A 13,863-nucleotide genomic window follows, 5' to 3' on the forward strand; every position below is an offset into this window, starting at 1 on the left:
GTAATAAGTGCATTGTGTATTTCAAGACAAACTCACCAGATTACAATTGGCGAGATAATACAGTGGGGCCTAGAGTACAATTTATAGAGAATTTGTCCTGTGAGAGAACTTCAGATATTTTCATGGAACTCCATGTTCGGCCCAACCACTAAGTCTGTGATGGTAATTTTACATTAGAAAAATTAACTACAATTTGAATTTTGTACTTTTTGGTAAGTTTTGAAAATTTGTATTTTAAAATGTCATTGAACTTAAAAATGAGTGTATTTAAAGATTTTTTTTCCAACTTTTTTTATATATGAAGTTTACAGCATAATTAGCCTTTCTTGAATACTGTAAAGGATGTTTCAGTACTCACAGATCTTATTAGACAATCTAACTGAAAGCAGAGCTTTAGAGAATCAGACTCCTAGTCCCTAAATGTCCTTCATTAAATCTTCATTCAGACAATTTCAGTATTTTTGGAGCACACTTAATTACTAATTTCCTACGCCTTCATTGTATCCCAAATCCTTTTTTTACATTGTATGTTGATGATGACGCTGGAAGATTTAGAGTAAAGAATAGCTTCGTTGAAGGCCTCGCAGGTCAATGACATTCCATGCTCCTCTCTCAGAGCTGGCATTGTAATGTTTGACATTGTAATTTTTCCTCCATGAGCTGCCTGTGAAGAAATTCCAAATAATCTATACCAGAATTGTAGAAATATCATCAATATACCTCTAAATTAAAGATATTACTAAAATATATAATACATTTAGTTATATAGGTTCAAATTTAACTGATAAATTTGTATATATTCTAAATCCCATGTGTAATATTATCATTGAAAAAACAATATTATATATAACAATGATACACTCACATCAGTAACAGTAACTATGGTATCAACCAATTCCTTTGGACCCAGCCACCAGCGTATTTGTACAGACGGATTACTAGGAGCGTTAAAGCAGGAAAAAGAAAACGTTGACTTTTCCAGGCTATTGGGTGATCCAAGGATTGTGACCTCTGTAGGTAGAACTGAAGCAGAAAACAGAAGATGAGCGATAACCCAAAAATTTTTTTTGCTAAAATAGAGGAGCTTACGGAGCAAATAAATGGTATCAATATATAATGACTGGGAATTGTAGGTTAAATTTAGAATTTAATGTAGGCTGTCGGAGTACTTTATAGGATCCAAAACTAGTAAGAGCATTAAAAAGCAATAATGTATCCATGGGCTCATATGACAGGTTCACAATATGATGCATACTCACATACTACATTGAGAGTGATGCTCGTTCTTAGAGCTTGGGGAGTCACGTGATTCACAGCCTCACAGCTCACAACAACTAAATTATCTGCAGGCTTGATGTTGAGGGTCAGGTGACTCCGAGAGATCCTGGTTACAGCATCTGTCTCCCATCTTGTAGACACCACTTCATCATTCTGCCAAACAAAAGCAAATATATCATTGTTTTACATAACTTGTTTCAAAATATTTATTACTCAGAACTTTGGGGTTTCATATGTTACCTATTGCATCTGATTTTTTTCCAAAATTTATTTTAGTTAGTACCAATATTGCAAACTTTTCTTTTATAGTAAAGATATTTACAAAAATCTTAATCAAACAACACACATTATGTTATGATATTTCCTGGTTTCTGTAGTTTTTTTGCTCCTTGCTAGATACACATTAAAAAAAAAAAATTAAAAAGCAAATATTAAATCAATATTGTCAATAACTGACTAAAATGCTTGAATGCAAATTTGGACTTAACCAATATTAAACATTTTAGAAATGTGTGTAATTAATAATTACATATAATTTTGAGTAATTTTATCATTTCCATATTTAAACCCAAACGCTCTTAATTGCAATTAATATTTAGATGATTTGTATAAAAGTTGCATAAGCTTAAACGTGTGATAGGAACTATTCTGAACATTTTCATAAACAAAAAGAGAGAAGCACTCAAACCAGGGAATGAACAATAACGTAATAGCGTGTTTTTTAGTAGTTAGTTATCACTAGCGATACGCATTATTTTGTTATTATGCACAAAATGGCCGTGGTATGCGGCATTCAGCTTAATTCAGTGCCAGATTTATTAAAGTAAAATGCAACACACAAATATCTGTTGTGCAAGAAATTATGCATCTCCCTAATCCCTATTTACCACCCCAGAATTAGTGTCCTTTTGTCCAAACTGTGCCTTTCACAAAGAGGAACTTTCTGGGAGTTTATCGGTCTGGTCTTAACTAAGGAGCACAGTCCAGCCCTGAATATCAAGCAATCCCCCTATGAATGGGATACATGGTAAACTGATATACTGCAGTAACGTTTCTCTGTGTGAGCGCCACATCCTGGGAAAAACAAGCTGATCCTGGGATTGTTAATAAGCTTTTACACTACTGTCCGTTAGCAGGTTTTAGTGCTTTTTTGTTTTTGTTGAACAGGAGAACTAAGCACGGCTTTTAATTTTGAAAAAATCATCGCAACAAACAAGAAATACCATTCAAAACTAGACATGTGCATGGCGAAAAAATTCGGTTCGGTTCAGATCGATTCGGATTTTTTCGAATTTCGGTTCGGAGCGATTCGAATTCGGAAAAATTTGAATCAATTCGGTTCGGATTTGTTTCGGATTCATTCGGATTCAAATAAATTCGGTTTGGATTTGTTTCGGATTCATTCGGATTCGAATAAATTCGGCTGGATTCGGTTCGGTTCGGAAATTCGTAATTTCGGTAAGTGTTAGGTGGGATTAGACTAGTATTATGTACTGTATATTAGGTGTAACCCATAGCAGAGTGATATAACCTAATATACTGTACAATACTAGTGTAATCCATGACCATCCGAATTTACAGAATAAATCCGAACTAATTCGGATTTATTCGGTAAATTCAGCAGTATTTTAATTCGGAAATTCGGTTCGATCCAAATCTCCGAATTTGCCGAATTTGCCGAATTTCCGAATCGAACCGAACCGAATTGCACATGTCTATTCAAAACTGGACAAAAAAAACGTGAAGATGTTAGATTCAAAAATTGTATTAATTAAAAAAGTGTGAAATAGCCAAAAATATGTTTTGTGGCTAATTGAAATAGTGAAGGTGAATCGTCTCTATTCAACTAATAGGGAGTGTTTACCTGGGCTGAATGCCTTAGAAAAGTGTTGGATAAATGTGTTAACAAATACATTTTAATATGTTCATATTCAAAAACCATGTAGTAAACCCATTAGGACAGGCATTCACATGGATTGCCATCTTGGCTTTGTTATTGATTGTTTAAGTAAAAAAACATTGTATCCTTTAATGAAGAGTTAACCTAGGCAGACTCATATTAGGTCCGGGGTGTGCACATGTCTTTAGCATTCTATAGCAGCAATGTTTGCAACAATGTATAATAATGCTACAAACATTGTTGCACACACTGAATGCCATACAAATCCCATGTTTTGTCTTCTAAAAGATACCAAGAAGTTTTTTGTTTGTTTGTTTTTAAATGTATGCTTTATCTAAACTTTGAACATTTAATTTAGACCTGCCTACCCTTTAAAGTAGTTTGCTCTATTTCTTTGAGCCTTCATGTGCTGCTTATATTGTTGCTGAGCTTACAAACTGATTTCTGCAAATTGATTTCCCATAACCGTGGCAGAACTATTGCAGCTGAACTTTGCGACATTTTTAAGCTGTTTTCCATTCAGTTTCTGCTCTCACATGACAAAGGGGTAGCCATTAATCTGGGTAATGTTACTAGGTCTCATTGTAATTAGGAAGTTATTACTAGGATACAAAATATACAATTTATTAACAATTCACCTTTAACCATTGCAATGTTGCCAATGGGTTACCACTCCTAGACGTGCAGGTGAGCTTCAGTGTTTCTCCAGCTTTTATTGTAGGGCCCGAATAACCTTCTATAACTGGGGGATTCGGAGGGACTGAGGAGTGAGTGAGGCAAAAGGAGTGAGGTGAGAGATGGAAAAATATCACAGAAACAATAATGATCATACTGCATATGGAACTGGCCTGTTTAACAAGATAGAATGAATGTACAGCTTGTGTGTGTAAAAGTGCTAGATTCACTAAGAATGGAGTGAGCAAATTTTACAAAAATGTGATGCATAGAATAGCACAAAGATTGTAAACACTGTGTACCATGAGTATGTGAAACCAGCTAGAGTATAGCTATTACATCCATAGGTGTGTCTGGAAGGGGGGTGGGGGTATATAATTACTCCCATGCCCCCCCCCCCAAACTGTGATTTTCCCTGTTTGTGCCACTGTTTGTGGAATTTATAAGTGGCTCATTTATTCAATTGTGGAACCCAGGTGTTCCTCCCCCATATGGTTCCTGGAGGCACATTTGTTATTGTCTTGTGTCATTCTGGGTATTGTAAGTGTATGAGTGCAGATTATATCATGTAAGCCTAGAGATGTAAACAGGGGTGTCCATAGATTTGTTCCATGAGGGGAAGATAAAATGTACAGCATTAGAGAGTAGATTGTTTTACACATGAGCTGGTCATCATTTGGCTATCTGGCATCAAATAAATGCTTATGGTTAGCTATAAAGAGCAAACTTCCACTGGGAATTAACACCCCTTGCCCCCCCCCCCCCCCTCTTCCAGACTCCCATGGATGTATATTTCATACAGTGACAGAGTGGGATTATGAACTACTTTCTCACACAGCACATTCATGGTGAAACTGGAAGTAATTGGAGTAAGAATTGCTGGGTTTAGAGCCGTGCATGTCAGCAGGTTCCCGTTATCAGAGCTTTGCGGTATGATTCTATGAGAGAAGAAAAGAACACTCAGAAAGTGGTTGTATTCATCAAATTACCCATAATACCTTGTATCACGTGATGCTCTGATACAATGTTATTCTATAAAGCTGATAATTTTTGACATAGCCATGGTGTGTGCTGTAACAATGCTAGGCACATACACACTCTTTAAATAAAGAATATTATTCAACCCTTCTTCTTCACTGAAAATCCCCTGAGCCACAGTAAATTAATCATTTATCAATATTTCTACTAAGAACTCTATTGTAATGCTTTCATTAAATATACAGTAAACGGATCTAACAAGCCTCACATAACTAAAAACCATAGGTTAGACCTATAAAATTTATACATTTTCAAAATTTACCAACAAAAGTTAATTGCTTCAATTTTTATATGAATGATGTATCCCCTTATATACCATTTCATTAATGAGCGAGTAGTTCACAGTTTTAGTGCTATGTAACATCTGTAATTTGTTTATTGTATGATAGGGTTGGCTACACAAATGCACCTCAAATAAAAGAGGGCATCTTAAAATGTTTAATAGTTTGTTGGGGGGGTTTTGTTTTGTTTTGTTTTGGTTGGTTGGTTGGTTGGTTTTTTGATGATCTTGTGATGTGCAAAAATACAATTAATGTTTTTATGATTTTGGGCACATCACTCATGCATTTCCCATGTGTTCCAAATAAATCTAAACAGCTTTAGCTTAATCTTTTAATGGAAAATACTTTGGCACCTATAAATAGTGCTCTTTTATATACATGATAGACCTTTTTGTTCCTTTAACTCACGTTACAGTAATCTCTGTGTTTTCAAGCTTGTCCCTTGATCCTGGGCTATTTGATGAATCTCCGGAAACTTCCACCTTACCTGGCAGAAAAAAAACCATGTGAGTCCATACTGTAGATAACAAACTACCATGAGTGTAATCCAACCAGTGGAGTTCTTTTTCTGCATGCTTGTACTTACTCTTTGTAATAGTCAGGACAGCAGCTGGTTTGGCATCAGTGGTTCTACAAGTAACTGAATATTCCACCCCAAACACCCAAGTCACTGAACTACCTGTGGTGTGGTCCTGGAAGACTGGGGTTTGTGGGGGAACTAGAAAAGAAGAGAGAGAAAATAAGTTACTAATAGACTAATACACATAGAGGAGCTAATTATAAATGGATATACCTAACTACAATACAAAGATATATTGGTCCTGGTTTCTCTAAATCATAGAAAATTGATAAGAGAATATAGACAGAAATGAAATGAAACCTGGCGTTATGATCACACACAGGGGCATATCTATCAAGGTCCCTATTTCTGGCAAACTCTCAGGCTCGCCAGAAACACCAGTTATAAAGCAGCGGTCTAAAGACTGCTGCTCCATAACCTGTCTGCCTGCTCTGAGGAGGCGGACAGACATCTCCGCAATTCAACCCAATCGAATACAATCGGGTTGATTGACACCCCCTGCTAGCAGCCGATTGGCCGCGAATATGCAGGGGGCTGCTTCGCACAAGCAATTCACAAGAGCTACTGGTGCAATGCTGAATACGGAGAGCGCATTGCTCTCCACATTCAGCGAGGTCTGTCGGACATGATCCGTAATGACGGACCATGTCCAACAGACCTTTCATAAATAGGCCCCAAAGTGTGGAGCTGACAAGCACATATGGAAGATAGTTGCACAAATCCTAGTGATGAATGAATATTGACCAATTCAAACAAATCAAAGCCACATTTAATTGATCTAATAAATGTTGAAAATTATTATTATTATTTTTTTTTTTTGCTACACAAATCATAGCATATAAACACTTAAATATTAACATTTAAAAGTTGCTGAACATAATCTTCAATGTAAGTCTAAAGCCATCAACATTTAAATATTATATTTGATGCCTACACTATAAAATTTAAAAGTTACATTTGATATTAAAATATTAACACTGATCTGGCTTACATTTTCAAAAGGGCTGTTACATCGCTTTGCCACTAATACTGCTGCATGCTTTATATGTGCTCGCTTAAGATCTGGATACAGACTTTCATTTTGCTTGTCACTGTGTATCGGAGCTTCCGCAACAACTTCCATTGAAATTTCTGTGGACTTATATTGAGCTCTGCTTTGTGTTACAAATTGGCTTTTGATGTCATTCTACCTCACATTTATATTTGGAAGGGTAACGTTGTAGCATTGTTATATGGCCTTGTGTTACTGATATGCTTTATATGCTTAACGGATGCCAAGTCCTGTGAATAGGGTAAGAATGTTCTCTTTTTAGTGGTTCAGTTTGCACTAAAACCTATATTGGTCTGTTATTCCACTTGAGAATTTTTTTTCCCGTTGACTACACATTGCACCCATAAGCTACATATGTTATGATACCTTTTTACCACCTTTAATGTCATAGGGGCCGGTCCCTTCTTCTTTTCTTTTCTTTTCTTTTTTAACTGTTTGGTTTTCAGTGTATTATACTGTCTATGGTATATTTGGTGTTTAATTTAATGCGCATCTTTTGATGTGGATCTGCCCAGGTCTCTGGACAGTGCTGTGCACAATAAAGTCACTTTATGATATTGTATCAAAATTCAAGTGTTTGGTTTTTTTTTCTTTTAAAAGAGTGCTGAATTCCCAGTCTTTCAAATGTCACTATTGTGTGCCATTTTTATACTTTAACTATTTGGTTATAATTATTCAATGGGTCTGCACCATTTAAATTATCAACTCTATAAAAATAATATTTTTTTAGAGATTTAGTATATGAGTACACTCAATACTTGTGGAACACTTGACACATTTATAATATAGGCAATTTTTTCCATTCACCACCACAATGAATTTATATATATATATATATATATATATATATATATACACACACACATATTTATATATATATATATATATATATATATATATATATATATATATATATATATATATAACCAAATTAAATAGAGAGAGCCCTACCAAATCTAGAGGGCTAAAGCGGATCACAGGCCGCACCATACACAACCCACACAATATAATTAGAAATGAAATCCTAAACAGGTATGCTGGACATATACATATTTATTAAAAACAAAGCCAAGAAAATCTGCTGTAAAGGTGGCAATAACCCAATTACAAATTACAAGTGTAGTGCACTACTATTTTATAATTCATGCTAGCATAACTAGGATTAGAGCCGGCTCATGAGAAAGTTCATCTTTACTACCGGGCACTTGAGTGTTAAAAACACGCTCCGGTCATGAATAAAGAGAATACCGTCCTTGTTATCTCAGATGGTTATATATTTATCTGGTAACGGATTATGAGCATTTATGTGAGTATCCAAGAAGGGCAATTTACTGTTAGGTGCTCCAATCCAATGTGCAAATTATACAAGAAACTTCAGGGTGCAAGGCTTGTTACTGCATGGCTTACCTTCGCTATCTTCACACACTCAACGGGTATTACCTGTCAGGCTCCCTTCCGTGGTGTGTCTCACTGCGATGTATTTAGCCAATGCAATCTTCACTTGCCCAAACACTTTAGACAGATATTGTCAGGTTCACAGCACTTCCACCATGCTGGCGTCCTCCACACTGTATCTTGTTCAAAACATTACGCGTTTCGCCCCTCCCCCTTTCCGGGCTGAACTCAGGGCTTCATATATATATAAATATACACACACACATTTTTATATATATATATATATATATATATATTCACACAAACACACAGACACATACACATGTATATATATATATATATATATATATATATATATACACACACACATTTATATATATATACACACACACAGACACACACACATTTATATATATATATACACACACACAGACACACACACATTTATATATATATATATATATATATACACACACACAGACACACACACACATTTATATATATATATACACACACACACAGACACACACATTTATATATATATATATACACACACACAGACACACACACATTTATATATATATATATACAGACTGTCAAATTCCAAATCAAACTTTCTTTAGGGTGGTCTGTGACTCCCTAATCTTTGAGCATTACTGATTACTTAATGTGAAATAGATATTGGAAACATTCACTTACTGAGGATGTTGAGCAGGGCTGTGCGAGACACAATCCCCTGACTGACCTCTGATCTCCCCACCTGACAATGATAGGCAGCGTCATCCCTCAGCTCACACTGATCGATGCGCAGATTGTGTTCCCCTTTGAAGATTTTGGACAGAAAACAGACAAGCAGCATCTTAATACAAATACCCAAAGTACATTCATGCGACAAATACTTGCCCATCTCATGAACTTCAGAATCAAGAGTCCCTGAACCTCATTGGTGTGAATTCTGGACAAGTTGTAAACGATTTACCAGTCCTTAAATTCACTAAACAGCATCTGGCACAAGGCTCCCTTAGAATATGCTGCTACCTGCAAGGTCTTGGACTAGATTCATTGAAGCTCATCAGGTTACTAAAAGGCTTTATATTAAAGGGACATTTATAATGAGAATGCAATTTTAAACAACTTTCTAATTTACTTCAATTATCTAATTTGCTTCATTCTCATGATGTGCTTTGCCGAAAGGCATATCTAGATATGCTCGATAGCTGCTGAATGGTGGCTGCACATAAGATCCTCGTGTGATTGGCTCGTCCTTGTGCATTGTTTTTTCTTTAACAAAGGATATCTAAAGAATGAAGCAAATTAGATAATAGAAGTAAATTGGAATTTTGTTTAAAATTGTATTCTCTACCTGAATCATGAAAGAAACATTTTGTGTTTAATGTCCCTTTAAAGGTGATATCATGTTTGAAATTCATTGAGCCTCACTTCAGCTTTATGTCCAAGAGTATCTTTAATGGTCATCCATTCCATACTTGCTTAAGTGCCCAATTCATAAAATCTCACACATGAAAGGAGAACTTATAGCTAAGCAGTTAAACAATTATAGCAGCAACAAAGCCAGAAACAAGCTATAAATGTTAAAGGGACAGTCTTCTTGAATATGTTTGTTGTTTAAAAAGACAGATAATCCCTTTATTACCCATGGCCCAGTTTTGCATAACCAACACTGTTACCTCTGTGATTACCTTGTATCTAAGCCTCTGCACACTGCCCCTTATCTCAGTTCTTTTGACAGACTTGCACTTTAGCCAATCAATGCTGACTCATAAATAACTCCAGGGAGTGAGCACAATGTTTATCTATATAGCACACATGAACTAGCGCTGTCTAATTGTGAAAAACTGTCAAAATGCACTGAGATAAGAGGCAGCCTTCAACAGTTTAGAAATGAGTTTGAGCCTACCTAGGTTTAGCTTTCAAATAGACTATCAAGAGAACAAATCAAATTTGATGATAAAAGTAAATTAGAAAGTTTATAAAATTGCATACCCTATCTGAGTCATGAAAGTTCAATTTTGACTTGACTATCCCTTTAACGTATGTAAGTGTAGAAAATGCAGGCTTCTGTTTTGTTATAGAAAGACAGCACAAGAGGCATCTTGCAAACCTTACAGACAGAACAAGGGGCTGGCTGTGCTCTGGATGTGGCCGTTTTGGGTCGTGATCAGGTTTTTACCTAAACCTTGCGGAATTTACAAAGGCTTTTAATAACGTCTTTTTCTCTTACTGTTTCCCCAGCTTACATTTGTGCACATTAGAGTGGTCTATTTAACAGAGGGAATATTTTTCATGAAGATATTTTCGTGCCAGTGGAACTTGTTCTGTGCCCAGTGAAGTGAGCAGCTGTGAGATAGACGCAGCTCCATTGACCATAATACTATTTGCAACTCACAAATGATCAAATGTACCTCTTTTTCTGTATTGTTTCTTCTAACCTAGCTTCTTACCACAAGAACATACTGAAGTAGGCTAAGGAGCGTGCACATGACATGAACACAAAATATGGCAGTAACATACGCAGCCATGTTCTTAACAATATTATCAAGATATGTGCATACCCAGATTTCAAGAAAAATATATAAATCGTTTTTGTTTAATTCTGACAATAATGCTCCTTTAATTAGATACCATAATAATTTCACACAAGGAGATGAATGGTTCCCCTCTCTGTATTTAGTGATATGTTACCTGAAACTTACAGAAACTCAAACTGATTTGTGCAAAAGCTGGAAAATAAATAAAAGTTATTTTTAATTTTACTGTTGAAATCATTTTAAAATGACTTAACTTAAAAAGAGCTGCCACGTCCCTATTCCATTATGAGATTTTATTCTTTCTTTAGGGATAATGTAACTAAATCCTGCACTGCTAGAGAAAAGGTACTGCTGCACAAGAGTAATTCTCAGATTTGTCAATACAGTAGATTTGCATAATCAACAAATGCAAGGTAACAAGACAATGCAATAGCACTTAGGCCCCTATTTATCAAGGCCTGGCGGACCTGATCCGACAGTGCGGATCAGGTCCGCCAGACCTCGCTGAATACGGGGAGCAATACGCTCGCCGTATTCAGCATTACACCAGCAGCTCACAAGAGCTGCTGGTGCAACGCCGCCCCCTGCAGACTCGCGGCCAATCGGCCACCAGCAGGGGGGTGTCAATCAACCCGATTGTACTCAGAGCAGGCGGACAGGTTATAGAGCAGCGGTCTTTGTGACCACTGCTTCATAACTGCTGTTTCTGGCGAGTCTGCAGGCTCGCCAGAAACACGGGGCATCAAGCTCCATACGGAGCTTGATAAATATGCCCCTTAGTCTGAACTTCAAATGAGTAGTAGATTGTTTTTTTCTGACAATTTTAAAAGTTATGTCTTTTTCCACTCCCACTGTACCATGTGACAGCCATCAGCCAATCACAAATGCATACACGTACCATGTGACAGCCATCAGCCATGCCATCAGCCATTCACAAATGCATACACGCTTATACTTGCACATGCTCAGTAGGAGCTGGTGACTCAAAAAGTTTAAATATAAAAAGACTGTGCACATTTTGTTAATGGAAGTAAATTGGAAAGTTGTTTAAAATTGCTGCTCTATCTGAATCATAAAGTTTAATTTTGATTGAGTGTCCCTTTAAGCACAGCCCCAAAATGCCTCAACGCATTTGAATGGGCAGCAGATATTAAACTCAAGCTGAGTTTTGTTACTGAATGCATAAACATATCCATCCTGGCAATGCCCGGCTCTCTTTATTTAATGCCTTCCTCAGTCTAAAGGAGCATAAAGGACTAAGGAACTGTTGAAGAAACAAAAGACAAGAATAAAAGGTAACTGGTGGCATAAAGATAGCGTAGCACCCTCAGAGACTTTCTGTGCCCCCAGCCCCCCACCCTGTCTTTTGAGGCAGGAAGTACTATCCCATAGAGCTAGATTACAAGTGGAGCACAAGAATATTAACGCTATTAAGCTCTAACAACGCTCAAGTTAAATCAATAGCACTCTTATTCTTGCACTCATAGTTCAAGTTAAGGTTAAAAAGTAATTATCCAAGTGAAAGCCTCAGGTGTGCTTCAATCTGGAGGAAGGATAGAGCGGCCACGCTAACTCCCTCTACTCATAGACCTCTATGGGACACGCTGCAAAACCATGTTCTGGCTCAAGCGCTAACCAATAACAATGTCGTATTATGGAGAATTATGTTTTCAGTTGAATGTTTCTTTAATGGGATCCATCACTTATTCTATTATGTGGTAATTTTCCAGCTCTCACCTTTCTGAGGGTCTCCGGTCATACGATAGCGAGGGAAGCCTGGTATGTTCCTGTCAGGCCCTAGCAGTAACCCATCCTTTACCCACTGCACCATTCCTGACGCATGTTCCACCTCACAATGCAGGACAGCCGAAGCCCCCAGCACTGCCGTAGTATTGTCTGGCTGCACACGGAACAGCTGCTGTACACCTTGCACACCTGAGGGGAGCACAGAATTATGGGTATGAGCTACAGACAGGCCCTGTTATTCACTAAATATAGGAGATACGTTTCCAGATTATTCATTTTGTTCCATGCAATTACCACACTGTGTGAAATAAATTATTAACCCCTTGGCTATTGGGGAAACTGGACTGGGCATCCCATACTCATACTGGATTTATAAGTCATATGAATTCAAAATATCAGCCGTGCTCAAATATAACGCAAACATATCCAGTCAAATTTTAGCGGCACACTTTAAAATATTGGTAGTATGTGGGGTTAAAAAATGGATGTTTTTTTAGCTGTAATATTGGCACCATGTGCAAATAAGCAGTGCCATTTCTTTATCTTAAACAGGCATTAAATCATGGTAAGTATTCCCCATGTACTGTGCACAGTACATTCTAACCAGTGCACTATAAGTGTGCATTTGACACAGATGAAATGCTTATAAAGTTAAATGTATTTTAATGTGTCTTGTACAGCCCAAGCATACTAAAGTTTCCATGCCCCTTTAAATTGGTGAAAAGCAGAGATGGTCAATGAAAAATGTTATTTGTTACATTATTAATAAACTTGTTTTATTATTAGATCACAAAGTCTTCCTTTTTACCTGATAATTAGACTGCAACATAGCAATTTATTATTTGCTAGTGTGGTGATGAGTGATGTATTCACTGAATATTATCCCCACCCACCACACATACCTTGTGCAAAGACTGATAAACTGTAGATCATAACTGTAGTTATAAGAAGCTTCATGACCTGCAGCCAAGGCACGTGGACAGCGAGTCATATACACACAGCGGGGATTAAATGCTGGTCTCTGCTAGTAATCAGTTGTTCTATTTGCCAGCTGTACTCTTACCAGAGGTAAAGTGTAAAACCTTGCTTAAAAAGAGAAACATGTAAGATTTACATAAAAATACATTTTTATTTAGACAATAGCATTTAAAACAACTATGAAAAATCAGAAGCTCGTATGTTCATTTTGTTTCTGGTGCAGAAGGGGACAATAATCACAATTTAGGGCCAGATTACGAGTGGCGCGTTCAGTGTTGCGTGCAAGCGAGAAGAGGTTTATCACAACTCTTTTGCACTCGTCGGAAGTTGCACATGTATTACGAGTTGAACGTACACTCTACTCGCATGCAAACCCGATCACATTCCAATGA

At 36.8% G+C, this 13,863-nt stretch overlaps 1 protein-coding gene across 1 annotated transcript in view; it reads right to left on the reverse strand.

The window, feature by feature from the left end:
- Nucleotides 1-13,450, reverse strand: part of NPHS1 (NPHS1 adhesion molecule, nephrin) — a 92,042-nt gene extending 78,592 nt beyond the window's left edge. The window contains exons 1-10 of the mRNA XM_053690904.1: nt 13,396-13,450; nt 12,485-12,682; nt 8,898-9,020; nt 5,759-5,890; nt 5,581-5,659; nt 4,688-4,791; nt 3,817-3,938; nt 1,260-1,431; nt 866-1,023; nt 523-664 (exon numbers count right to left, since the gene is read on the reverse strand). Coding sequence (XP_053546879.1) covers nt 523-664; nt 866-1,023; nt 1,260-1,431; nt 3,817-3,938; nt 4,688-4,791; nt 5,581-5,659; nt 5,759-5,890; nt 8,898-9,020; nt 12,485-12,682; nt 13,396-13,450 — 1,285 coding nt within the window. The remainder of the gene's footprint in view (nt 1-522; nt 665-865; nt 1,024-1,259; nt 1,432-3,816; nt 3,939-4,687; nt 4,792-5,580; nt 5,660-5,758; nt 5,891-8,897; nt 9,021-12,484; nt 12,683-13,395) is intronic.
- Nucleotides 13,451-13,863: the final 413 nt, after the last annotated feature.

This window comes from Bombina bombina, chromosome 8 (assembly GCF_027579735.1).
Source record: "Bombina bombina isolate aBomBom1 chromosome 8, aBomBom1.pri, whole genome shotgun sequence".
Lineage (NCBI taxonomy): Eukaryota > Metazoa > Chordata > Amphibia > Anura > Bombinatoridae > Bombina > Bombina bombina.